General features: G+C 42.9%; 2 protein-coding genes and 1 pseudogene across 4 annotated transcripts in view; 1 reads left to right on the top strand and 2 right to left on the bottom strand.

Annotated features, from left to right (window-relative positions):
- Window positions 1-7985, bottom strand: part of LOC106596834 (glutathione hydrolase 1 proenzyme-like) — a 32881-nt pseudogene extending 24896 nt beyond the window's left edge. Inside the window, exon 1 of the transcript XR_006760879.1 lies at window positions 7733-7985. The product of XR_006760879.1 is annotated as a glutathione hydrolase 1 proenzyme-like (transcript). The remainder of the gene's footprint in view (window positions 1-7732) is intronic.
- Window positions 1-27927, top strand: part of anapc5 (anaphase promoting complex subunit 5) — an 87155-nt gene that overhangs the window by 36094 nt on the left and 23134 nt on the right. The window contains 2 exon segments of the mRNA NM_001165333.1: window positions 11102-11249; window positions 11484-11646. Coding sequence (NP_001158805.1) covers window positions 11102-11249; window positions 11484-11646 — 311 coding nt within the window.
- Window positions 13534-27927, bottom strand: part of LOC123729141 (glutathione hydrolase 1 proenzyme) — a 33291-nt gene continuing 18897 nt past the window's right edge. The window contains exons 2-13 of one of the 2 annotated variants that reach the window (XM_045703066.1): window positions 22098-22304; window positions 21841-21971; window positions 21665-21754; window positions 21118-21310; window positions 19852-20012; window positions 19557-19706; window positions 18686-18822; window positions 16707-16894; window positions 16331-16455; window positions 16071-16183; window positions 15819-15932; window positions 13534-15690 (exon numbers count right to left, since the gene is read on the bottom strand). In XM_045703066.1, the coding sequence (XP_045559022.1) occupies window positions 15541-15690; window positions 15819-15932; window positions 16071-16183; window positions 16331-16455; window positions 16707-16894; window positions 18686-18822; window positions 19557-19706; window positions 19852-20012; window positions 21118-21310; window positions 21665-21754; window positions 21841-21971; window positions 22098-22300 (1755 nt within the window). In that variant the 5' untranslated portion in view covers window positions 22301-22304 and the 3' untranslated portion in view covers window positions 13534-15540. The remainder of the gene's footprint in view (window positions 15691-15818; window positions 15933-16070; window positions 16184-16330; window positions 16456-16706; window positions 16895-18685; window positions 18823-19556; window positions 19707-19851; window positions 20013-21117; window positions 21311-21664; window positions 21755-21840; window positions 21972-22097; window positions 22305-27927) is intronic. The other variant, XM_045703067.1, reaches the window with a different exon arrangement.

The following is a 27927-nucleotide window of genomic DNA, read 5'->3' as shown; positions in this document are numbered from 1 at the left end:
AAAAAGTGCAGATGCTGAATATCCCTTTGAGCCTATTAATTAGGCTTTGGATGGTGTATCAATACATCCAGTCACTACAAAGATACAGTCATCCTTCCTAACAGTTCCCAGAGAAGAAGGAAATTGCTCAGGGATTTCACCATGAGGCCAGTGGTGATAACAGTTACAGAGTGTAATGGTTGTGATACGAGAAAACTGAAGATGGATCAACAACAGTGTAGTTACTCCACAATACTAATGTAAATGACAGAGTGAAAAAAAGGAAGCCTGTATAGAATACAAATATTCCAAAACATGCATCCTGTTTGCAATAAGGCAGCTAAGTATTACTGCAAAAAAATAAAATAAATGAACTTTTTGTCCTGAATACAAAGTGTTGTGTGGGGCAAATCCAATACAACACATTACTGAGTACCACTCTCCATATTTTCAAGCATAGTGGTGGATGCATCATGTTATGGGTATTCTTGTCATCGGCAAGGACTAGCGAGTTTTTTAGGAGTTTTTTAGGATACAAAGAAACGGCAATAAGCACAGGCAAAATCCTAGAGAAAAACCTGGTTCAGTCTGCTTTCCACCAGACACTGGGAGATGAATTCACCTTTCAGCAGGACAATAACCTAAAACACAAGGCCAAATGTTCCTGAGTGGCCTAGTTACCGTTTTAACTTAAATCGACTTGAAAATCTATGGCAAGACTTGAAAATGGCTATCTAGCAATAATCAACAATCAACTTGACAGAGCTTGAAGACTAAAAAATAATGGGCAAATATTTTACAATCCAGGTGTGCAAAGCTCTTAGAGACTTACCCAAAACGATTCACAGCTGTAATCGCCGCCAAAGTGTTTCTACAAAGCATTGACTCAGGTGTGTGCAGGGCTGTTATGGGGTCCATACCGCGGTCACGAGTCGTGAGGCAGGCAAATTCCACGTGACCGTTTAGCCATGGTAATTAGGCTTCTCCAAGCTCTGATGCTGCTGATTTCTATAAGCAATGCAATTGCGTGAGAAACAGAGTGATGGTCTCTATTAAAAAGAGGAGGATCCCATCAGCTTTCTATAGGCTAGGCCTACTATATTTATAACTTTCCTAATATTAAGCACATTGCTACTCTTTATAACAGGAGTATAGCATACCTGGCTGGCATGAAAATTAACTACGGGATAAGCGTCCTCCATTTGCTATTTAAGTGCATAGATGACATGTATTTTTTTCAGCTGCCCCTGTTTTGAGACAGGTGCATGATAATGGTCCATTCTAAATCAAAACAAATTTCACACATGTTTTTTAGTATATGTAAAGACAAGATTAAATCAAGAATAGTGTGATGGGTTACAGTATTAGCCTATCACTTGTGAATAATATATTATCACTTGTGAATGATGCCCAGCTTAAGGCAAGAAACACCACATGCTATGTTTTGATTAGGTTTGTATCACAACTACAGTGGCCAAATAACTTCTTAAAATTAAGCCCTCCTTTTGGGAAATCTGACCATGACTCCATTTTGTTGCTCCCAGCCTATAGACAGAAACTAAAACAGGAAATGCCCGTGCTCAGGTCTGTTCAACACTGGTCCGACCAATCTGATTCCACGCTTCAAGATTGCTTCGATCACGTGGACTGGGATATGTTCCGGATAGCATCGAACAACAACATTGATGTATACGCTGATTCGGCTAGCGAGTTTATTAGCAAGTGCATCGGTGATGTTGTACCCACGGCGACAATTAAAACCTTCCCCAACCAGAAACCGTGGATTGATGTCAGCATTCACGCAAAACTGAAAGCGCGAACCACTGCTTTTAATCAGGGCAAGGTGACCGGAAACATGACCGAATACAAGCAGTGTAGCTATTCCCTCCGCAGGGCAATCAAACAAGCTAGAGACAAAGCAGAGACGCAATTCAATGGCTCAGACACGAGAGGTATGTGGCAGGGTCTACAGTCAATCACGGACTACTAAAAGAAAACCAGCCCCGTCGCGGACCCCGATGTCTTGCTCCCAGACAAACTAAACAACTTCTTTGCTTGCTTTGAGGACAATACAGTGCCACCGACACGGCCCGCTACCAAAACCTGCGGGCTCTCCTTCACCGCAGCCAACGTGAGTGAAACATTTAAACGCGTTAACCCTCGCAAGGCTGTTTTAACCCCCAGACGGTATCCCTAGACGCGTCCTCAGAGCATGCGCAGACCAGCTGGCTGGTGTGTTTACGGACATATTCAATCAATCCCTATCCCAGTCTGCTGTTCCCACATGCTTCAAGATGGCCACCATTGTTCCTGTTCCCAAGAAAGCTAAGGTAACTGAGGTAAACGACTATCGCCCCGTAGCACTCACTTCCGTCATCATGAAGTGCTTTGAGAGGCTAGTCAAGGATCATATCACCTCCACCCTGCCTGACACCCTAGACCCACTCCAATTTGCTTACCGCCCCAATAGGTCCACAGACGACGAAATCGCAGTCACACTGCACACTGTCCTAACCCATCTGGACAAGAGGAATACGTATGTAAGAATGCTGTTCATCAGCTCAGCATTTAACATCATAGTACCCTCCAAACTCGTCATCAAGCTCGAGACCCTGGGTCTCGACCCCGCCCCTGTGCAACTGGGTCCTGGACTTTCTGACGGGCCGCCCCCAGGTGGTGAGGGTAGGAAACAACATCTCCACCCTGCTGATCCTCAACACTGGGGCCCCACAAGGGTGCTTTCTCAGCCCTCTCCTGTACTCCCTGTTCACCCATGACTGCGTGGCCATTTATGCCTCTAACTCAATCATCAGGTTTGCAGACGACACTACAGTGGTAGGATTTGATTACCAACAACGACGAGACGGCCTACAGGGAGGAGGTGAGGGCCCTCAGAGTGTGGTGTCAGGAAAATAACCTCTCACTCAACGTCAACAAAACAAAGATGATCGTGGACTTCAGGAAACAGCAGAGGGAGCACCCCCCTATCCACATTGACAGGACAGTAGTGGAGAAGGTGGAAAGTTTTAAGTTCCTCAGCGTACACATCACGGATAAACTGAAATAGTCCACCCACACAGACATCGTGGTGAAGAATGCGCAACACTGCCTCTTCAACCTCAGGAGGCTGAAGAAATGTGGCTTGTCACCAAAAACACTCACAAACTTTTACAGATGCACAATCAAGAGCATCCTGTCGGGCTGTATCACCGCCTGGTACGGCAACTGCTCCGCCCACAACCGTAAGGCTCTCCACAGGGTAGTGAGGTCTGCACAACGCATCACCGGGGGTCAAACTACCTGCCCTCCAGAACACCTACACCACCCGATGTCACAGGAAGGCCAAAAAGATCATCAAGGACAACAACCACCCGAGCCACTGGCTGTTCACCCCGCTATCATCCAGAAGGTGAGGTCAGTACAGGTGCATAAAAGCTTGGACCGAGAGAGCTTCTATCTCAAGGCCATCAGACTGTTAAACAGCCATCACTAACATTGAGTGGCTGCTGCCAACATACTGACTCAAATCTCTAGCCACTTTAATAATTCAAAATTGTATTGTAAGGTCTGTCGTCAGGAATGGACCAAGGCGCAGCGGGAATGTGGATACTCATATTTTTAATAAACACAAGTAAAGCATCCACAGGAAAAAACAAAAAACACGACAGGAACAGTTTTGCAGGCACACAAAACGCAGTGCAAAAACAACTACCCACAACCCCAAAGAAAAACACACACCTGTTTATAGGACTCCCAATCAGAGGCAACTAGAACCACCTGCCTCCAATTGAGAGTCCAACAACCAATCTACACATAACACAAAAAACTCTGCCACATCCTGACCAAAACTAATACAATTGCTCCCTCTGCTGGTCAGGACGTGACATGTATGTAATAAATGTATCACCAGTCACTTTAAACAATGCCACTTTATATAATGTTTACATACCCTACATTACTCATCTCATATGTATATACTGTGCTCTATACCATCTACTGCATCTTGCCTATGCAGTTCGGCCATCGCTCATATATATATTTATATGTACATATTCTTGTTCATTCCTTTACACTTGTGTGTAAAAGGTAGTTGTTGTGAAATTGTTAGATTACTTGTTAGATATTACTGCATGGTCGGAACTAGAAGCACAAGCATTTCGCTACACTCGCATTAACATCTGCTAACCATGTGTATGTGACCAATCAAATTGGATTTGAAATTTGATTTGATTTGATTTGGTTTATTTGCTTGACAATCTCAGGTTGAAATATTTCATGACCGCCACAGCCCTAGGTGTGTGAATACTTATGTAAATTAAATATTTCTGTATTTCAGTTTCAATCAATGTGCAAAAATGTCTATACTGAACAAAAATATAAACAAAACATGTAAAGTGTTTCCCCATGTTTCATGAGCTGAAATAACAGATCCCAGAAATATTCCACATGCACAAAAAGCTCATTTCAAAAAAAAATTGACCGCAAATTTGTTTACATCCCTGTTAGTGAGCATTTCTCCTTTGCCGAGATAATCCATCCACCTGACAGGTGTGGCATATCAAGAAGCTGACTACTTTATTAACCACCACAGACAGATGCTGGCACTAAGACCACACACAGTCACCTGTATTAGGAAATAAGCAAACAGGAAACCACTCACCCAGAGGCGGCGCTCCTAGTGGCCAGAGACTTTAATGCAGGGAAACTTAAATCAGTTCTACCAAATTTCTATCAACATGTTAAATGTGCAACCAGAGGGAAAACAATTCTAGATCACCTGTACTCCACACACAGAGACGCGTACAAAGCTCTCCCTCGCCCTCCATTTGGTAAATCCGACCACAACTCTATCCTCCTGATTCCTGCTTACAAGCAAAAATTCAAGCAGGAAGCACCAGTGACTCGGTCTATAAAAAATTGGTCAGATGAAGCAGATGCTAAACTACAGGACTGTTTTGCTATCACAGACTGGAACATGTTCCGGGATTCTTCCGGTGGCATTGAGGAGTACACCACATCAGTCACTGGCATTATCAATAAGTGCATCGAGGACGTCGTCCCCACCATGACTGTACGTACATACCCCAACCAGAAGCCATGGATTACAGGCAACATTCGCACTGAGCTAAAGGGTAGAGCTTCCACTTTCAAGGTGCAGGACTCTAACCCGGAAGCTTACAAGAAATCCTGCTATGCCCAGCGACGATCCATCAAACAGGCAAAGCGTCAATACAGGGCTAAGATTGAATCATACTACACCGGCTGCGACGCTCGTCTTATGTGGCAGGGCTTGCAAAGTATTACAGACTACAAAGGGAAGCACAGCCGCGAGCTGCCCAGTGACACGAGCCTAGCAGACGAGCTAAATCACTTCTATGCTTGCATCGAGGCAAGCAACACTGAGGCATGCATGAGAGCATCAGCTGTTCTGGATGACTGTGTGATCACGCTGTCCGTAGCCGACGTGAGTAAGACCTTTAAACAGGTCAACATACACAAGGCTGCGGGGCCAGATGGATTACCAGGACTTGTGCTCCGGGCATGTGCTGACCAACTGACACGTGTCTTCACTGACATTTTCAACATGTCCCTAATTGAGTCTGTAATACCAACATGTTTCAAGCAGACCACCATAGTCCCTGTGCCCAAGAATACAAAGGCAACCTGCCTAAATGACTACATACCCGTAGCACTCATGCCCGTAGCCATGAAGTGCTTTGAAAGGTTGGTAATGTCTCACATCAACACCATTATCCCATTATCCCAGAAACCCTAGACCCACTCCAATTTGCATACCGCCCAAACAGATCCACAGATGATGCAATCTCTATTGTACTCCACACTGCTCTTTCCCACCTGGACAAAATAAACACTTATGTGAGAATGCTATTCATTGACTACAGCTCAGCATTCAACACCATAGTACCCTCAAAGCTCATCACTAAGCTAAGGATCCTGGGACTAAACACCTCCCTCTGCAACTGGATCCTGGATTTCCTGATGGGCCGCCCCAGGTGGTGAGGGTAGGTGACAACACATCTTCCACTCTGATCCTCAACACTGGAGCCCCCTCGGGTGTGTGTGCTCAGTCCCCTCCTGTACTCCCTGTATCACCCGCGACTGCATGGCCAGGTGCATGACCAGGCACGACTCCAACACCATCATTAAGTTTGCAGACGACACAACAGTGGTAGGTCTGATCACCGACAATGACGAGACAGACTATAGGGAGGAGGTCAGAGCACTCCACCATTCTCATCGACGGGGCTGTAGTGGAGCAGGTCGAGAGCTTCAAGTTCCTTGGTGTCCACATCAACAACAAACTAGAATGGTCCAAACACACCAAGACAGTCGTGAAGAGGGCACGACAAAGCCTGTTCCCCCTCAGGAAACTAAAAAGATTTGTCAATGGCCCTTTGTTCCTCAAAACGTTCTACAGCTGCAACATCGAGAGCATCCTGACTGGTTGCATGACTGCCTGGTACGGAAATTGCTCTGCCTCTGACCGCAAGGCACTACAGAGGGTAGTGCGTACGGCCCAGTACATCACTGAGGCTAAGCTGCCTGCCATCCAGGACCTCTACACCAGGCGGTGTCAGAGGAAGGACCTAAAAATTGTCGAAGACCCCAGCCACCCCAGTCATAGACTGTTCTCTCTACTACCGCATGTCAAGCGGTACCGGAGTGCCAAGTCTAGGACAAAAAGGCTTCTTAACAGTTTTTACCCCCAAGCCATAAGACTCCTGAACAGGTAATCAAATGGCTACCCAGACTATTTGCATTGTGTGACGCCCCCCCCCAACCCCCTCTTTTTACGCTGCTGCTACTCTCTGTTTATCATATATGCATAGTCACTTTAACTATACATTCATGTACATACTACCTCAATTGGGCCGACCAACCAGTGCTCCCGCACATTGGCTGACCGGGCTATCTGCATTGTGTCCCGCCACCCACCACCCGCCATTTGCACTAATGGTTAGAGCCTGTAAGTAAGCATTTCACTGTAAAGTCTACACCTGTTGTATTCGGCGCACATGACAAATCAACTTTGATTTGATTTGAAGTTAGTTCCAGTACCACCAAGCTGCTGCAAAATGTAGTTCAATTACTAGTTGAACTACAAGTAGTTCCCTGATTGCTACACAACATTAGTCATGGTTAGTATCACGCTAAGACACAGGAATGCAAGATGTCTTGAAAATTCCCAAGCATAATCCATTCTGTCAAGTTTGGATTTGGCTCTATTTATTCACTATCTATGCATCATGTTTCTAGGGACGGATCAGGATTTCAAAGCATGTTATCAGCTGAAAATGAGTCATTTCTATAAGAATAGCAGCAGTATGATTACATGACTATTAATGCGCTATAACAGTACATCTGATAGTCCTGTTTGTTAGCTCAATCGTAAGCTCCTCTCTCTTTCAGAGGTTGTCCAATCTGTAGTTAATTACGCTGAAGACTTGACAGAGGAGATTGTAGAATCTCTTTAATCAAGGCAAGGAGATAACCCAGAGTGCCAAAGCTGCATGACAGCCACATCACAGGGGACCCTCTTTTAAATTAGCTCTGGTTTAATTGAATAAGACTCACGTTATCAGCATTCATGCTATTGCAAATCGGCACGTGTCTCAATTATATTTTGGTTTGTAACTCAATTAAAAGAGCTGATCCATCATCCACTGTATAGTTAGTAGACATGCTATGGTTAGGTTAGAGTTACTGTAACAACTGAAGAATGAAAATGTACCTGTATAGGCAACTGAGTTCAAAATGTTGCGTCTGCAGTAAGGTAGTAAAGTCTATTCTTCACAATATCCCATTAAAAAGGACTCCTCGTTGCTTCAGACGTAGTGCGGTTACATCTGTATTGATCCTGTTTCAATGTCTGCCTCTTGTTAAAAGGGAAGTCAGTAAGAGGTGGCTGCTAGCCTCCCACCCAAACTGTCCATTTGCAATCAATACTTTTTGTTGTGCGTGTCTCTCTTTCTCTCTCTGTGTGTGTGTGTGTGTCCTCTTTCTCTCTCTCTTGTGTGTGTGTGTGTGTGTGTGTGTGTGTGTGTGTGTGTGTGTGTGTGTGTGTGTGTGTGTGTGTGTGTGTGTGTGTGTGTGTGTGTGTGTGTTCCCATCCTACATGTATTTCGTTTCTCAGCTCTCTATATGCGCACGTCCAATCTCTACCCCTCACATACACAGCCTAATAAGTCCTTTGTAGAGGACTCAGGAACAGCTATTCTATGCGGCCTGTGAAAATCTTTCATTTTCAGTTCTCTATCTACTCTCCTTACTTACTTCTTCATTTGCGGCTTAAAAGGTGTATGCAAATAATTTCTTTCCGTTGGCTCTGATCTGTAGTTTGTTACAGACATCATTCTCACCTTAAAAACATCAACTCTTTTGTGTCTGTCTGCCCTCACAAATGTGTCTGCGCCATTCATAGAGTAGTTGTTTTTAGTCTAATGTTTAGAATGTATTGCGCAATGGCAGACCTAAACAAAATGCTACATTAAACATCAAAAGAAGAACCAAATGCTCATCCATCATATAATGTTTATTGAACTCTCATATACTGCAGGATTCATCAGAAGGACACCATAGTACTAAAGTTAGAGATGCAGACTGTGCAATGCTGTGGCATGCTAAAGCTCTCTGAAACTTTAAATTACAGAGGTGTTGGTGAATATCCTAAAAGTAATGCTTCTGCCTGGTGCAAGGCACATTAAGCACATTACAGTATTCAGGTATAGCTCTTTTCAGATGAAAGCCTTCACCCCTTAAATTAATTAAAAAAAAAAAATTAAATACAGTTTTCTATGTGTCTCATCTACAGTAGCATTACATTATTGTTGCTGGAACTTCTCTACATCCTCTTTATACCGTATATATCCAGCTAGTCCTGCACTTAAAGCAGATTTGTCGATTTCATCATCATTTCATAATATATCATCAATCAGGTGTGTCTGTGATAATGCTGCTCTTGTTACACAATTCCTTGTTTTCATAAAATAGGAAGAGTGAAAAATGTGGCCTTAAGGCACTTTGAGTAATACTGTCTCTTCTTGTCTGATTTGGCAGGATCTGGGCTTGGAAGGAACGTCCCTAAATGACATCTTATATAAGAACGCTGCTTTTCTCAACCTGGTGGATCCCATCTCCCATGAGCTGCTGCTAAGCCTGGCTCGTGAGATGCAGTGTCCCAAGAAGGTAAGATCTCCAAAACCCTTATCTCAAGGTGTATTGTCTGCTTAGCTTGGAATCAAACTTCCAGAAATCAAGATGTCGATAGAATAAGTATCATCATGAATAGAATGATATGCTGTTCCAATACAATCACTAATGAGGAAAGTCTTCCACATTTGCCATGCAAATGGTTTGGCTTTATAATGATTGGTGCTATATAGGGTTGCAAAGCTACCAGTAATTTACCAAAGTTAACCAAAGTTAGAGCTATGAATGATGGGAAATACCACATGGCGGAGCCCCATGTCACAGCCATTGCTGCCTTGAACAAAACTGAGGGTCTTTATAGGTGTCAGACCGACTCTAACTTGCAGGAGGGGTGAAGTCAGGCGCAGGAGACCAACACACGTTTAATGCACAAAGTCCAAACAGTGCTGTCAAACAAGGCAGGGTACAAAATCCAAAGACAGGATAGAACCCAAACATGAGTCGGGACGCAGCCCAGCAAACCCTAATGCCTAAATAGAACGGCAGATGAAAACCAAATTCCCCAACCTAAGAAAGACGACACAAAATAATCCCGCACAACCCCAAACCAAAAACAGACAGACTAAATACCCCACTAATGAATTAACACAAAACAGGTGCTAACCTAAAAAGACATCACCAAAAGAAACAGAAAAGGAGATGGGTGGCAGCTAGTAGGCCGGCGACGACGACCGCCGAGCGCCGCCTGAACGGGGAGAGGCGCCACCTTCTGTGGATGTTGTGAGAATAGGTAAGGAAGGGTCATGACTCAGAACATAGAACACCTTTACACTGTCTTCCAGTGCTGTAGCTATCTGTATGTAGGGCGTTCCACTAATTCAGTGGCTTTTGAGAAGTGTAACTTGGTCCCCAAAAACGTTTTGATTTCACCTAATTTGAACATTGTCATAAAGAGCACAATGTTCAACTTGATGAAAAACAAGTTTTCCCATCTCAAGAGATAGAAATAAGACTCTACTAAGTAGCAGATAAAGGAACAGGGTTGACTCTAACAGGGTTGATTATTTCATATTAAATCAGCCATAAATCCTCTCGTGACAGGGGGAATGAAAGCTTGTTGTGTACCTCAGGGAGGGGCAACTGAATGCAAGCTTCACAAAAAAATGTTACATTGTTAAAACGTTTCAAGCCTGTCTATCTATGGGTAACATGGTTAACATGTTATTCTCGACACGCTCAGTTTTCCACCACAGAACACCAGAAAACTGCCAAAAAGAGTAGAACCAGATCACCTGCTTTTTACACTATGATTTAACTATTAATGTTACATTTTTCTTTTGAAACCAAATATTTTAAAATGGAGTAGTTTCACCAGATTAAAATTTGAGTTCAATTAATGTAACAGGATTGACCTTAAAATGAGTGACAGACATAAATGAATCACTAATCACATTAAATAAATAATCATCATCAGAAATAACTTTTTCAAAGTAACAAAATAACCAGGGTTTTACAATGATGGGGAAACTAGGATACATTTTGGGTGCATGTGGGTTGAAATCTTCCTAGAAGTGACACGGTGTTGATGAAGGGACAGATTTATTGAAGGTGGTCTATCTTAAAGGCACTTCATTTCATACAACAGGCTTTTAAAATGCAATATTGGTGCACAATTTCTACTTCAAATATTAAAGGGACGCAAACCGCACTCTTTTCGTGGAACGACCCATGTGTATATCTGTCGTGTTAACAGGAAAGCTCAAGTGCTGAAGGCCTTGAACCGGACCACTGAAGCATACAGTATCCTGCAGAGGCTGCAGCTGTACTGCGAGAAGATCAAGTACACAGAGATGATCATCCGGTAGGCTCTAAATGAAACAGACTCCATATTTTTGGGTTAAGGGTTGTTTATCAGATATGTGTTTTAGACATATTGGTATGCCTTGTGCAGGGTGATGCTGGTCACAGCTGAGTTGCATTGGGAGTCGTCAGGTTTTGCCACAGCCCTTCCTCTCCTGCTACAGGCCCTGGCCCTGGCCAGACAGCACCACCTACAGGCCATGTCCTCCGAGACCATCCTTCACCTGGCTTTCACTCAGGTCAGCACAACAGACGCGCACATGCAATATGTAACCCTGTTATGGCAAACACACCACCGTATACTCTCTAAAACCCCTACACATACTAACACACACATCTTCAAACCCCTTAACTTAGACAGAACTGCATATTGTATGCAAAGTAAACTCCCACATTTAGGCAAAACAAGGAAATTCATACTGGGTTATATTTCAAAACTCCAATAGTTTGTTCTTCTCCTTCCCCCTGTCCAGTTGATGCTGGGAGTACCGGAGCAGGCTCTGGGTGTCCTTCATGAGGCGATGGAGCCCATCCTGGCACACGGAGCGGTCATGGATAAGGGCAGAGCTCTGCTGCTGGCAGCCCGCTGTCAGATGGCCATGGCTGGGACCCGGTCCAATGGCCAGAGGCATGCAGGTAGCACACATCCCCAACACAAACTTAATATCACTCACTACCTCAAATGTACATGTTTGTGGATACAATTACTTTGTCATGTAAGTACATAGACAGGAGTCTTTCAGTCTTCCTCCTTGTTGTCTCCCTCCAGCTTTAGGCCTGGCTGTGCAATCGCTGGGAGAGGCTGCAGCCTACTTCTCCATGCTGGACTGTAAGGATCGTCTCCGTGACGTCCACTACCTGCAGGCCCGGCTGCACCACACCCTGGGACAAACCCCCAGCGCAACAAATGTGCCATGCTGTTCCGCCTCCTGGACCAGGAGCTGCAGGCGCCGGGGGCAGCTGTCGCCATGCGACTCTGAACGGTCATCACCACCCTGCCTTCTCCGACACAGACCGGAACATATACTGGTGTACTCTGTCATTGTCATGGACTTCGCATTCTATCCTATCTTTTGGTTCAAATTGCAACATTGCTTGTGTGTTAAAGAGTAGAGAAACAACTGGTTTAGGGCACTCCCAATTTACATTGCAAACTTGTATCATCTATCTACAATATAAAGATCAGACTTTAAGTCTCTAATCTTTTGTCATGTTTGTTGTGCTTTTTTTGGGCAAAACAGAGAACAAGAACATTTCTAATTTGTTCCACCTGAAAATGTTTGTCTGACTACCACTTGATGTCAAGCACAGCTGTTGGCAAAAGAGTGCAGCCTGGTTGGGCCTCCCCACAATTTTAACATTTATTTGCAGTAAAAACAGTTCCAACAAACGTAGGTGTTTCCCTCAGAAATGTGCAGGATCCAGAGGCCTCGATATGGAAACCTAGATGCCGCCACACCACCTCTTTGAGTAGCACCCACATAGTATTTGAATTTCAGCATACATACCGTTATACAACAGTTTATCCTTTATTCAGGACCAGAGAGATCTGATTCTTTAGAGCTAGTCATAGCCTCTGTTGTAGGATGTCATTAGAATAGATCTGGGCTATAGAGATAGAGGACTTGTCTTTGCATCTGCAATTATAGCATCTGTGACGGTATGGGCAGCTCCATTGAGGATCTCTTCATTTTTAAGTAGTACATTTTCTTCACGATTGGCTAATCCCTCCTGATGACCAGGTTGGACATGACTCCAACAGGAGGGATCAGCCAATGAATTTGGAAGTCCCACCCAGTTGACACATTAAAATGGTGGAAGTCTTCAATGACACTGCCCATGCTAATTTTGCCCTTTGGCCACTATCATTCTCTATGATATGTACTTGTATTTTGTCATTTATCATCATGTTCTTCAAAGTCCCAGTGGTGGGATCCCATCATAGGTCAAATATAAATATCCAGAGATATCTAGCATAGAGGATCCGCATTCTCATCTACGCTTAGAGAATGAGAAATGGTTTAATGTTTCTCAGCTGTCGGAGTTACCACGATATGATGAGTGAGAGTAATATCAAATCAGAGCCGGGCAGAAGATGAGTATGTTTTAGAGAGAGCATTGTGATTTTTCTTCAACTGGAAGCATGCCAATGGAATTCATCATTTTAGCGAAGGAAAAGATTTCCCAGAGATATGCGCACATCAATGTAATAGTCCTGAGATGATTTGAAATGATATCTTTGTGTGTGTGCCATAACATGACAATCTGTGCACATTGTTTTTGTTAGTCTGGTGTAGATTTATGCGACCTGTGAGAGTGATAATGTTTTTATTGGGTTAAGTTATTCAGCATACTCAGTCAGTACCAGTCATGAGCGCTATTATATTTACATTCTCTTCATAATGGCATTGATCCAAGATCAGGTCTTATGAAATATTTGGATATTTTCAATATCCTGAATTGCCCTTTGGTTTGTATAGTAGCTTAGCCTAATAGCATTTAAAACATGACCTAACATTGGTATGAAAACACGGAAGTTTTATTACTGAAACAAAGCACTGACACGGTGATATAGCCCTGAGCCTTCAAATATTACATTCTGGGTCTAAGCATTTGAGGTACAAAGCAGAACCAATTTAGTTGAAAGCCAATGTAATATTTAACATTTGAGTGGGCTGGTTTTTGAGAATGTTCTGCATGTCCCTCTTACATGAAAAAAGCATTGTCATCATTACTTGAGCCTTTCTGGTTGACGTCAACGGCTTACATTAGACAAAAAGAAAGTATGTTCCATTGCCCTATCAGTCTTAACTTTACCATGTAGGTTTGTTCCAGATGTTTATTGGTATGTTTGCACAAGAAGTACTCCAAGACCGTGTGTGGGGTCTGAAATACGCTACATGTCACTTCGCTCTATAAACAAATACAGTAGATAATGGGCCTCCATGGGACAGGAGACGGGACAGAGACTGTCTGTGTAAATACACACAGACTCACACTGCATCATTCACTCTGCTCTTGTGTGCGTGTGTTTATATATCTAGAGCGAGATGGAGAGGGTGAGCTGCAGCCGTGGGATGTCTTTTCATCAGACAACACTAGATGGGACATGTGCCTAGTGATGCTAAATGTCCTCTGAACCAGTGGCCTGCCCTGTATGTGAGCACTGTGCATCAACACTGACACTATACTCTGTTCAGGCCTGTTCTGTCAAGAGTATCACATTAGTCGGGGGAATGGGATATGTTCTATTAGCACAGTTAGATGAGCTGTATCAAAGGATTGAAATACCCTTGCTTTGCTATTTTTGTATGTAATATACAGCTTCATTAGCCATCATTTCCCATCTGCCCACAGGCTGAGTGCTGTCTGAATGAATATGGATCTTCTTGCTCATACAGGGAAGCAGAGAGTAGAGAGTATGCAGATAGTGTCTCAGGCCACATTCAATAGGGCCAACCGGGTTGTAGCCTAGACAACAGGATACTACCATAGATGGACTTTAGTTGGCAGTCACTTCTCTGTGCACTTACTCAGCAGCTACAGGTAACTGCCAAAATAAAGGAAACATCAACATAAAGTGTCTTAATAAAGGAGAAGAGCACACTTTGATAGAGAGGAAGTATTTAGCCTGAGTCGGCTATGTAGCCTCCTATGCATCACTGGTCCATGGAAGCAATTGCTTCAGTGATTAATCCATTTGGAGGCTTTTGTAAAAGCCAAAACTGGCGCCAAATGCCACATCTTGCTAAGATTTGTCAGAAGGAAGCTGCTGTGTATTATGTTCTTCAGACTATTGAAGGAGGTCGAGCCCAATTTTTAGGTTGTAGGTGTAAAATTGTACTTCAGTCAGTTGTTTAGACATCATGTAGCTGTTATTCATCTATTGTGTACATTTTTCATCAGTTCTTTGGTTACAGGTATCGATGCAGAGAAATAAGTCTCTAAGAATATTGGGAACAGGCTGACTAATGTAAAATATATCTTACTTTAAACATTTTCATCATCACAGAGTAATTTGATTAAAATGTTGGCTAAAATTTCCTAGGCAAACTATTTCATAATGTATATCAGAAGATTCATGGCGTCCATAAAGTTCTAGCCCATTGGTATTTACATCCAGCAGGAATCGAAAGTTGCAGTCCAGCTTTCTGCTACCCCACTGCATTGCATTAATAAACTTCCATCTTCAGGATAATCGATAATGATGATCTCTTGATACAGCTAGGATAAAAAAAAATGCCACTTTCAGAGTTGCAACCTCACTTCTTTTTCAAAACACAAAAATAAATAATGAATAATGCTGAAATAAAAACAGAAATGCCGCCGATTATTTGGTGTGAAGGGAGGAGGTATTGATGTGGAGTAAAGTCATTTTCCATGTCTTGAAATGAATCTCAGCTGAAGAAAGAGAGTGGCTGTGTAACCTTGAGGAGGCATTGTTTGCGTGTCTTTCCAGATACTTAGCTCTATCCCTGCCTCTTTTTGGAGGTACACTCCAGGTTTGGGAAGGAAGGGGTGAGGTAAGACTCAGTAGCCCGCTGGATAGCCCCCTTTCCTGTGGTCAGACTCGGCACAGAGCCACTCCCCCTGTCTCACCACCGCCTGAACCACTGAATCATTCATATACAGGGGCCTGGTTCTTACATGGTTCTTCTTTTCCAGGCCATCTAATACACTCTTTTACACAAACACACACATACATAAACACAGAAATAAACACACACACACACAGATTCAAGTCCATAGTTGAAACCAATTTTTATAATTCAACAATATACGATGCAATATTGTTCAGAATTACCCACCTTTTCAAAGTCGTCCTCCGCTACAGTCGTATTTGGTTTGAGTTGATTGTGAATTCGAGGTAGTGTCACAGCTTTTTTGAGGTCGTAGTCAAAGAACAAGGTATTCAGAATCACCTATGTAAATGAGAAAATGAAGCTTCTTGTACTCTGATTCATCACAATATCACTATGTAAGGATAGATGGATATCATGTGTTAGTATAGGCTATATCTGTTTTAGAGAGGACATTTATGTGTATGGATCAAAACTTACTAGGGCAGTTGCTGTGATGATCTTTGTTCCACCAGAGGCTCCCACCACCATTTTCACTCTATTGTCTTTGTCGGAGATAATAGTTGGGCACATAGAAGAGAGAGGCCTTTTACCTAAAAATGAGAGAGAGACAAATCTTCAGACCAAAAGGTATTCTCAGAAAGCAAACCAGCCAAGGATCAAGCTGGAGCCATGTGTAAATTGAGAACTTTCAGTAGCCTACCAGAAATAAGGATATTGATTTCAGTTCCTATTCTCACCAGGCTGGATTAAGTTAGGAGATGGAGGGATTCCAAAGCCGTTGTTGATGTACGGAGAGCTGAAGTCATCCATCTCATCATTGAAAATGATGCCAGTTGATTGGGACATGACTTTGGAGCCAAAACTGAAGATAGGAATGATAGTTAAGTAGTTAGAGTTAAGTAATTATAGGAGTTAAGTAACCTATACATGTTATTTTTGGGTTAAATGCAAATAGGAAATTCTTTGTAAGACCATCGGCAACAAAGTTTGTTTAGAGTGCACATGTATACTATATTAAGGATCTGTCTCTGGATATCTATAATCTACCCTGTAGCATTATGTATTCATCAGTTCTATTGTCTCAGAGGAGGTCTTGCCTTGTAGGACTCTTACTAATTATTGATTGTGCTGGTGGCAGCCACAGCACTTCCATCCTCAGCTATGACGGACAGGTGTGCTGTCCCATGATTGTCTTTGACAAAATAATCTGGCTCGTAGTAACGGTCTGGTTGAGTGGTGTCATCTGTGATCTTGCTCCTGATCCCGTCAGCAAAGTAGTCTGAGGTCATGTTGTGGATGAGCTGGAGAGAAGATAAAATCATCAAATAGGAATTCAATTAGTTTCTCCTGGCAATGTTGAACAGTAGTCAACAGCATGTGATTATAGAGCATGTTCAGTAAACAACTACAAACCATTTTTATTTTAAAGTCAAATACAGTGCATTCGGAAAGTATTCAGACCCCTTCCCTTTTTCCACATTTTGTTACATTACAGCCTTATTAAAAAAGAAAATCCTCATCAATCTACACACAACACCCCATAATGACAAAGCGATAACAGATTTTAAGAAATGTTTGCAAATGTATAAAAAATTAAATGTACATACACTAAGTATTCAGACCCTTTGCTATGAGACTCAAAATTGAGATCAGGTACATCCTGTTTCCATTGATCATCCTTGAGATGTTTCTACAACTTGATTGGAGTCCACCTGTGGTAAATTCAATTGATTGGACATGATTTGGAAAGGCACACACCTGTCTATGTAAGGTCCCACAGTTGACAGTCACAGCAAAAACCAAGCCATGAGGTCAGCGGAATTGTACGTGGAGCTCCGAGACAGGATTATGTCAAGGCACAGATCTGGGGAAGGATACCAAAACATTTCTGCAGCATTGAAGGTCCCCAAGAACACAGTGGCCTCCATCATTCTTAAATGGAAGAAGTTTGGTACCACCAAGACTCTTCCTAGAACTGGCCGCCCGGCCAAACTGACCAATCGGCGGAGAAGGCCCTTGATCGTAGAAGTGACCAAGAACCCGATGGTCACTCTGACAGAGCTCCAGAGTTCCTCTGTGGAGATGGGAGAACCTTCCAGAAGGACAACCATCTCTGCAGCACTCCACCAATCAGGCCTTTACTGTAGAGTGGCCAGATGGAAGCCACTCCTCAATAAAAGGCGCATGACACCCTGCTTGGAGTTTGCCAAAAGGCACCTAAAGGACTCTGAGACCATGAGAAACAAGATTCTCTGGTCTGGTGAAACCAAGATTGAACTCTTTGGCCTAAATGCCAAACGTCACGTCTGGAGAAAGTGTGGCACCATCCCTACGTTGTACCATGGTGGTGGCAGCATCATGCTGTGGGGATGTTTTTCAGCGGCAGGGACTGGGAGACTAGTCAGGACTGAGGGAAAGATGAATGGAGAAAAGTACAGAGAGATCCTTAATAAAAACCTGCTCTAGAACACTCAGGACCTCAGACTGGGGTGAAGGTTCACCTTCCAGCAGGACAACGACCCTAAGCACACAGCCAAGACAATGCAAGAGTGGCTTCAGGACAAGTTTCTGAATGTCCTTGAGTGGCTCAACCAGAGATCGGACTTGAACCCAATCAAACATCTCTGGAGAGACCTGAAAATAGCTGTACAGCAATGCTCCCCATCCAACCTGACAGAACCTGAGAGGATATCCAGAGAAGAATGTGAGAAACTCCCCAATACAGGTGTGCCTAGCTTGTAGCGTCATACCCAAGAAGACTCAAGGCTGTAATCACTGCCAAAGGTGCTTCAACAAAGTACTGTGTTAAGGTTCTGAATACTTATGTAAATGTGATATTCCAGTTTTTTATTTATAATACATTTTATTTTTAATACATTTACAAAACATTCTAAAAGCCTGTTTTTGCTTTGTCATTATGGGGTAATATGTGTAGATTGAGGGGACGACGACAATTTAATTAATTTTAGAATTAGGCTGTTAAGTAACAAAATGTGGAAAAGTCAAGAGGTCTGAATACTTTCCGAATGCACTGTGTATATATATTTGTGAGTGAAACTTTGTATTTGAAAGCTGTGTATCAGGGTTCTCACATCAGTGATATTGAGATATCGGGGATCCCCTAGTTTGCTCCTCTTGGCATAAGCAAACCGGAAAGCCTCCACGATGCGGTGATACGTCAGAGTCCTTTTCTTGGCCGTTGAAACACTTGAGCAAGTGAAGTTATACCCTGTTGAAAAAACACACAAAAAATTTTGATCTAATACACGGGTGAGTAAACTTTTTGACTCTAAGGCCACATCGGGGATTTCAAAATTCAACGGATGGCCGCACTGATTTTTTGGCTACCCATTTGTTCGTCAAAATGAATTTGTGGGCAGAAAAAATGAGTTATTTGAAAATGTATCGGTCCATTATCATTATCCCCCAAAAAGCTTACAAAATCCCTCACGGGCCACATTTAATCGATCTAATATGTCAGCCCCAAAAAAGAACTGTGTTCATTTATCAAAGATACAATTTTAATGTAATTCGATGTTTCCATCACAGGGTCATTTCCGTCTGATTCCGTCCTTGTTTTTGCACAAACACTAGCAGCTATGGTTGATGTCAAGATGTAGAGGACTAGTGCAGTTTAGTTCATTTCCAGTGAGATAATGTCCAGAGAGCTTACAGTGAATCTCTCTTAAGATGAGATGACAAACTGGGAGGCCTGAGCTGTTTGTTTACAGTCAATTAGTGGTGGATGATGCCCTTCTGTGTCTAAAGCACGACTAATGATCTTCTCCATGACCACACTCTCTGCATCTGGTGGATTAGCTGTAGCTGGATTCATGTAGAGGGGCGGTGGTGGTGATGGAGGGGGCGGAAACACTGTCCAAGGTGGTACAGTGGAAGGAAACCTGACATCCTCTGGTCTGCATGGCTGAGTTCAGACTCAGAGTTATCTAGGCTGCTGCTCACCGTCCACTATGTTGAGTATAAGTGCCAGGACTGGGCCGCTGGAGGGGGCGTCTGGGACGTGCATGGTGTACTCGCCCACAGTCAGCTTCAGTGGGTTCTCATTCAACACAGGCCTGTAGTCCAACAGGTCCTCCAGGGTGATAATCCCACCTGAAAAGTGAAAATAATAACTGCTGAAGAAGCACATCGACAAACTGCCTATCAGATCTGTCTTGCCTTATCATTATCATAGTGTGTACAGCAAGAATGATGAGCTTTAATAGAATATTATAATGCACAAGAAATAGAGAAAGACCTGCTGCTTGGATGTCATCAACAATTGTCTGTGCCATTGTCCCATTGTAAAAAACATCAGGTCCTTCCTCCGCTATCCTCCTGTAGGTGTCTGCTAGTTTGGGAAATTTAATGATATCATTTTCCTTCAGGATCTTTTTCTGGGAGTCACAGAACACTTCACTGGAATACAAAAACAGGAGCAGAAAACTTATCAGGAGTTATTCAAACAAATCTGTAGAGTAAAAGGACCAACATTCCCATGGCATTGTCATCATAGGTTTTACAGCGGTCAATCAAATCATCAATGGTCATAATAAATCACAGAGGAAGCCATGAATTTTTGGACATCAATGTAATCACATTTTATTGGTTGCAATATATCAATGTGGTACTCTGTGATAAAATCCAACTAATAATCCAATTACAGTACTTTATTGAGCAGAGATGGACTCAGTCGGGGTCTGAACTTAATGTTGAGAGTTAGAATAGTAGATCACACAAGGTGTAATTTCTAAATGTTGTTGTACATCAGCCGTTTTTATCTTGTTATGTCATTCACTCAATTAGCCTGTCAGCTGAACATGTTTTGATTGTAAATTAGCCTAGCCAGCTTTCTAAATGTGTAGTAATCATGGTCAAATTACCGACCAGGGGACCCCATTGATTTTGTTATTCACTGTCACTCAGATATCATATAGAATTTCAGGAAATGAGCTGTAAAACTGCACATTTTTCTCTCAGTCCCATGGCAAAATTAATAGAATTGCATGAAATGAGTTATGCAATTGATAAATCTTCTCTCCGCCCCATGGCAAAATGTGTAGAATTGCAGCACACTTGCTTTAAAACGGCAGCAGCCCCTCAATGCCCCATGGCAAAATGTGTAGAATTGCAGGAAATGAACTCTAAAACTCTAAAATGTTCTGCTCGCAAGGTGGTGGGCCCCCCAACAAAATGTCACTTAGGGCCCCCAAAAGATTAGGGCCGACACTGACTGCATGTGTGGGTATGGATGTTGGTACACAGACCCGCGAGCCACTGCGACCCCTCATGATGAGTTCAGATTTTTTGTGGCCCCCACCCCCATCAAAGTTGCCCATCCCTGTTAAAGAACATTTAATTTACACTGTCATTAAAGGGTAGCTATTATCAACCATCCATATCACTTAAATCTATCTTTGTCAATATTATTAGATTTGTAGAAGTGGTTGTAGTAGTAACATAGCAATTACAGAATCATTTTTGTTCCATATTTGTTTTCTTTGATCTCCTGTCCTATCCTCACCACATATTGGCATCTCCTTGAATAGCGTCCTTGTTGCTGGCGATGGCCTTGGCCAGGGCTTTGCCTATATGGAAACCTACGCGTGCCAACTGAATGCTTGGCTCAAACAGCTCCTTCCATGGCAGCCTGCCGTGTCTCCTGTGTGCCATCTCGTAACCACGGATCTCCCCTGGAATGGCTATAGACAATCCACCTGTTATGCAAAGAAGTCTTTACCACATTTTGCACAAAGTTGGAACCCTGCCCAGAAAGGATTTAAAATGCGTATCAGTCCATTTCCTCATTTTGACAGGTCAAACTGTTGCCCCCTTAGCAATGCATATGATGCAGAAGGTTAGAGCTAATTTTCCTTAGAATGATGGCAGATCAGGGAAGAGGCTGCCAGAAGGTTCAAACACAGTGTTATCTTCTATCTATCCCTACCCCACTGTGATACATGACAGCTACGATATTACTATTCAACTGTTATCTCAGGATGGTTTGAACTACAGAACCTGCCTAGCCTAACCTGTACCTGACATACATTCCAGAACAGTAAAAATGGTACCTTTCTGAGGAAGCTGGGTGTTATTGCCAAACATGTCTTTCGTCGCGTTCATTGGTGCTGTCTCTCTCGCGTCAATGGTTTCTACCTTCCCTGTCGAGCAGTGATACAAAATACAGACAAATGGATGTGTTTGTTAGCCTTTTAATTTGTGGTGTCTTGAGGACACACTGACTCACCTGTGGAAGCGTTGTAGATGTTGAAGAAGAGACCCCCTCCAATGCCCATGCTGTGAGCGTTCAGGAGGCCAACACACAGCAGGGCGGCGATAGATGCATCCACCGCTGAGCCGTTCCTCTTCAGGATGTCCCTAGGTACGCACACACACACACTTAATGCTCCTTGTAGAGCTTAATCGTGTCCTGTCATTTGACTAAGCTTGTACCATGAATCATTGTATCAAAGGGAATTAGTTGGCTAGTGTTACGTTACTTACCTCCCCACCTCAGAGCATATCCCAGCATCTGTAGCCACGGCAGCTTTTGAGTAGAAATGGTCTGAGGGTGAGATGGGGTTCTTGTTTCCCACGTACACACACACGAGCACTCCTACTGCAGCCAGCAGGGCAGCCAGGGCAGCTACCAGAAAAAGAAACACCAGGCCAGCCACCAGGCCAGCCACCGGGGACTTCCTGCTCATGTTCCTGCCCAGGGGAACCAACACACCAACACATCTTACAGTTTGACAGGAGCCTTACAGATACTGTATCTTCCTGATTTCATTTATTATATAGTTAAAAGTAGTAGGCTTTTTTAGCATGCAGTCAGTCTTAGTGCTGTGTCTGCCTGATGAAACCTTGTCAAAGGAACCTGCGAAGCGCCATGGGCATTGTATCTTAATGTCATCACTATCTTCCCAATGCAGAGGTCCCCCATGGAGCATGCTGTGGGTTGTCAATCATATACATGTGACTCAAATCTAAACTGTCAGAGGCTGTCGTTTGAGTTCCCTGCATGTGTCCCTTAATGTTTTCTGTGAGTTACAAAATGGTACGGAGGTGGTGGTGGTGTCTGTTTGACAAGCTCCATTAAACTTTCAACTCAAGCATAATGAAACAGAAACTCCTGGTAGAAAATAGTGGTATCCTACTACCTGGGATTGAGGGTGAGTGAGCAGGGAGCAAAGAGCTGACTATAAGAGTCTAAAAATGTAAATGTGTGAATTCCTTGTGATTGTACGTTTGTCTAATGATGATACACTTTATTTCAAGTGAATATTTACTTTCACCCTTGAAAAATCATAATAGTCCTCTCCCCTCAACGTTTTGTGATCCTGGCCTGAATTTACCATGTGTATGACCTCTCCTATAGAGGACACACATTTTTATCTTGAAATTATCACACATCCCTGTGACAAAGACTGTGACAACCAACCCCGGTCTCCCTTACATAGGAAGCATAAAATTAAGAGGAAGATACAAGAAATTGAACATATACACTGAGTGTACAAACCATTAAGAGGACCTTCCTCATATTGAGTTAAACCCCCTCATGCCCTAGACTCAATTCATCAGGGCATGGACTCTACAAGGTTTCGAAAGCATTCCACAGGGACGCTGGCCCATGTTGTGTCAAGTTGGCTGGATGTCCTTTGGGTGGTGGAACGTTCTTGAAACACACAGGAAACTGTTGAGTGTAAAAAACCTAGCAGTGTTGCAGTTCTTGACACAAACTGTTGTGCCTGGCACCTACTACCATGCCCCATTCAAAGGCACTTTAATATTTTGTCTTGCCCATTCACCCTCTGAATGGCACACATACACAATCCATGTCTCAATTGTCTCAAGGCTGAAAATCCTTCTTTAACCTGTCTCCTCCCCTTCATCTACACTTATTGAAGTGGATTTAACAAGTGGCATCAACAAGGGATCATAGATTTCACCTGGATTCACCTGGTCAGTCTATGTCATGGAAAGTAAACTCAATGTATACCAAACAAAATCCATTGATTTCAAAGTTTAACATTTCAAATGATGGTTTCTGCTATTGGATAAACTTTGAAATACATTTTAAGGTGAAAAATCGGAGTCTCAGTGTAATTCCATTTCTGAGGAATTGCCCTCGGGCTACACAGAAAACATGGCTACCACATCAATGTACTCTTCACCATAAAGTACATTGTGTTATAAAATAACAATTTATTATATTAAGAGTTTGTCTTATCAACCATTTGGCAACACTTACATAATAGATGTAACCCTGATATCTGATATATGGCCTACACTTTGGAACTAAGCTGTTCAGAAGGGAACAAAAAACACTGTAATGAGTTACTGAACACACAAGAAAATGAACATAGAAAATGAAAACTAGAACAAATCCCCATGAAAAAACCAACCCCAAAACACACAAAAACAACACCCCCTGCCACGCCCTGACCATTCTAAAATGACAAAGACCCTTTATACTGGTCAGGACGTGACAGACTGTCGTGGATAAGTCCCAATATTTCCGTTTATGCAGGAGCTCCTCTACATTATTTAACCTACATTTGAAGTAGCCTACCCACCCATACGGTGGCCACAGGTGCTCCTACTATTGACCTGTTTTTGAAGGAGGTGTTTGTAAACTATTAGGCCCACTACTCTCACTGTCATCCCTGGCATCTGGTCATTTCCATGGCACCACAGGTGCTGCTGCTATTTCAAATAAACCTTGAACAATATCACAATTACTATTCACAATATGATAGACATAACATATTGCACAGATTTGTCTGAGTGCATGCTCTTTTCAGAGTTTCTAATAATAACAGAAACAGGGTGCTGGACCAGCTTGTGGGAATAGAGTGATTCTGCTATTTATTCTCATAAATAGGGAATTCTATGTGCAACAGCAGTGGTGTAACACATGGGACTACAAGTGTCTGTCTGTAGAATTAATGCTGATTTCTTTCATTAATAAAATGTTCCCATTACATTACATTATCTTATGCCATTCCACCCATAATGATGTAATGATAATATAATGTGTTTAGTGTTGACATTTGTTGGAAAACCTGCATTTGATTTTTTCAATTTAATTGCGACCTATGTCATGTCGACTGTGTTTTGTCTATAAATGGCTTAAAATAAGGTTCATTTTCCACTACAATTTCTTGCGTTGGTTGAAACGAAGCACAAATGGCAATTCTCAGTTATTAGTCTAAGTGCAATTTGGATGTCTGCACAGCCCAGATCAATACCCCCAAATGAGGAGAAACAAACTTCACAAACCAATCAGAGTTATACTTCAACTACATCTTTAATAATAAGAGCTTTGCAATAGCACTAGACTTTCAATGATGCGCCATTTCTAATGAACCATTGAAAGTGACAACACAAAAGTACAAAGATCTTTTATAGCCAAGATACACCCCTCTCAACCTACATGACGAACAACAGATCTTAGGAACAGTTCACAAAGAAAGACTTTTACTTGAGAGAGGAGTATTCCATAGCCAGATAGCATTCGCTATAAATTATCGTTCAGTTTGGTCCCCAAGACGAGGTTCTAATCCCGTTCCTGGTACTTCATAGCACAAAAACACCATCTCATCCTATGGCATAAATCAATTGTCAACTCTAGATACTCCCATCTCAAGTAAACCCCCTCTTGACCCCACTCCTGGACAAGCTCACTGAGGGGAGTGAGCCTCTAGGTCATACACTATCCCAGGATAAGTGCAACATCAGAGAGGACATACAATGGTTCCAGACACTGCCATACACCTCCCCCCAATGCCAAAGGAGGGAGTGACTTGCGCACAGACATTGCGGAGACAAGTAATTGGTTCCCCATTAATCACGCCATCCCTTCACATGGTTTAAGAATAGGTAAAGACACATTCACATATGAAGACAATGTTCCATCCTGTCCGCTTCCCTTTCTGATATTCTGCATAGCACCAGAGACATGTAAAAGACAAGTCTGACCTCTCCCCTCTCTGGGCCCCAAGTGACTGAGCCTCAGCTGAGGGAAGAAATGCAACTGCCAACACTAGAGTCTATTAGAAATACATTCTAATAGACACGTATATAACATAAACATATTATGCAATACAAGCATTATAACATAATTTTGCAATTTTCCACGACAAGAGTCTCTTCTACTGACAGGTCACCGAATGACTACTCTTCTGCTCCTATTGTCTTATGGGACTGTGGGTGTGAGTGCTGCCCCCCTTCCTCCCCGTCATCCCACCCCTTTATCCCCTGGTATGGACAGGGCAGGATCTCACCTCCACTCTCTGCTGTCTAATGCACCCATTAGAGCCACACATTCACCATCTCTCTGCCCCTAATGTCTTCCTCCCTACTGCCAGCCCATTCTCTGTAATGGACCTTGGCTGTTACAGCAGGAGAGTGAGCAGCTGACGGTTCCAGAAATACAGAAATCGGCCCATTTCATATTGGTTAATTCAAGTTTTGCCTCAGTATTTTTTAAAGATATACAGAGGAAATGTGTTATGTAGATTCACACAAGTAAAGTACAGCATTGACATAATATCTGTATAGATTTAATCGAGCCATCCTATTGGTAATGATTGCTACCTGTGTTGGGGAAGCTCCTCTGAAAAGATAGTTTACCAAGCTACCAATTACTTCACACTGAAGGAAGTTAAACCACGGTAAAGCTACCCTTATGAAAAATGTAATTTACTTTTCTAATGTTACTTTGAAAAAGTAGTTATAAAACAGAGTCTGGTACTCTCTAATGTGTGGATAGGCCACTCGGAGTAGACGGATTCCAGACTGCACTCCGGTCAAAGAGTGACGACAGACACAGAAGCCCAGTCTAGGAGTTTTAATGACGAAACAGGTTATACATTTTTTTCACCTTTATTTAACCAGGTAGGCAAGTTGAGAACAAGTTCTCATTTACAACTGCGACCTGAGCAAGATAAAGCAAAGCAGTTCGACACATACAACAACACAGAGTTACACATGGAATAAACAAACACACAGTCAATAATACAGTAGAAAAAAAAGTCTATATACAGTGTGTGCAAATGAGGTAAGACAAGGGAGGTAAGGCAATAAATAGGCCATGGTGGCGAAGTAATTACAATATAGCAATTAAACACTGGAATGGTAGCTGTGCAGAAGATGAATGTGCAAATAGAGATACTGGGGTGCAAAGGAGCAAAGAATTAAATAAATAACAATATGGGGATGAGGTAGTTGGATGGGCTATTTACAGATGGGCTACGTACAGGTGCAGTGATCTGTGAGCTGCTCTGACAGCTGGTGCTTCAAGCTAGTGAGGGAGATATGAGTCTCCAGCTTCAGAGATTTTTGCAGTTTGTTCCAGTCATTGGCAGCAGAGAACTGGAAGGAAAGGCGGCCAAAGTAGGAATTGGCTTTGTTTGGGGGTGACCAGTGAGATATACCTGCTGGAGCGCGTGCTACGGGTGGGTGCTGCTATGGTGACCAGAGAGCTGAGATAAGGCGGGGCTTTACCTAGCAAAGACTTGTAGATGACCTGGAGCCAGTGGGTTTGGCGACGAGTATGAAGCGAGGGCCAGCCAACGAGAGTGTACAGGTCGCAGTGGTGGGTAGTATATGGGGCTTTGGTGACAAAACGGATGGCACTGTGATAGACTGCATCCAATTTGTTGAGTAGAGTGTTGGAGGCTATTTTGTAAATGACATCGCCAAAGTCGAGGATCGGTAGGATGGTCAGTTTTACGAGGGTATGTTTGGCAGCATGAGTGAAGGATGCTTTGTTGCGAAATAGGAAGCCGATTCTAGATTTAATTTTGGATTGGAGATGCTTAATGTGAGTCTGGAAGGAGAGTTTACAGTCTAACCAGACACCTAGGTATTTGTAGTTGTCCACGTATTCTAAGTCAGAACCGTCCAGAGTAGTGATGCTGGACGGGCGGGCAGGTGCGGGCAGCAATCGGTTGAAGAGCATGCATTTAGTTTTACTTGCATTTAAGAGCAGTTGGAGGCCACGGAAGGAGAGTTGTATGGCATTGACGCTCGTCTGGAGGTTAGTTAACACAGTGTCCAAAGAAGGGCCAGAAGTATACAGAATGGTGTCGTCTGCGTGAGGTGGATCAGAGAATCACCAGCAGCAAGAGCGACATCATTGATGTATACAGAGAAGAGTCGGCCCGAGAATTGAACCCTATGGCACACCCATAGAGACTGCCAGAGGTCCGGACAACAGGCCCTCCGATTTGACACACTGAACTCTATCAGAGATGTAGTTGGTGAACCAGGCGAGGCAATCATTTGAGAAACCAAGGCTGTTGAGTCTGCCAATAAGAATGTGGTGATT

This window comes from Salmo salar, chromosome ssa20 (genome assembly GCF_905237065.1).
Source record: "Salmo salar chromosome ssa20, Ssal_v3.1, whole genome shotgun sequence".
Taxonomy (NCBI): domain Eukaryota; kingdom Metazoa; phylum Chordata; class Actinopteri; order Salmoniformes; family Salmonidae; genus Salmo; species Salmo salar.
This window is presented reverse-complemented; position numbering and strand designations above follow the sequence as displayed.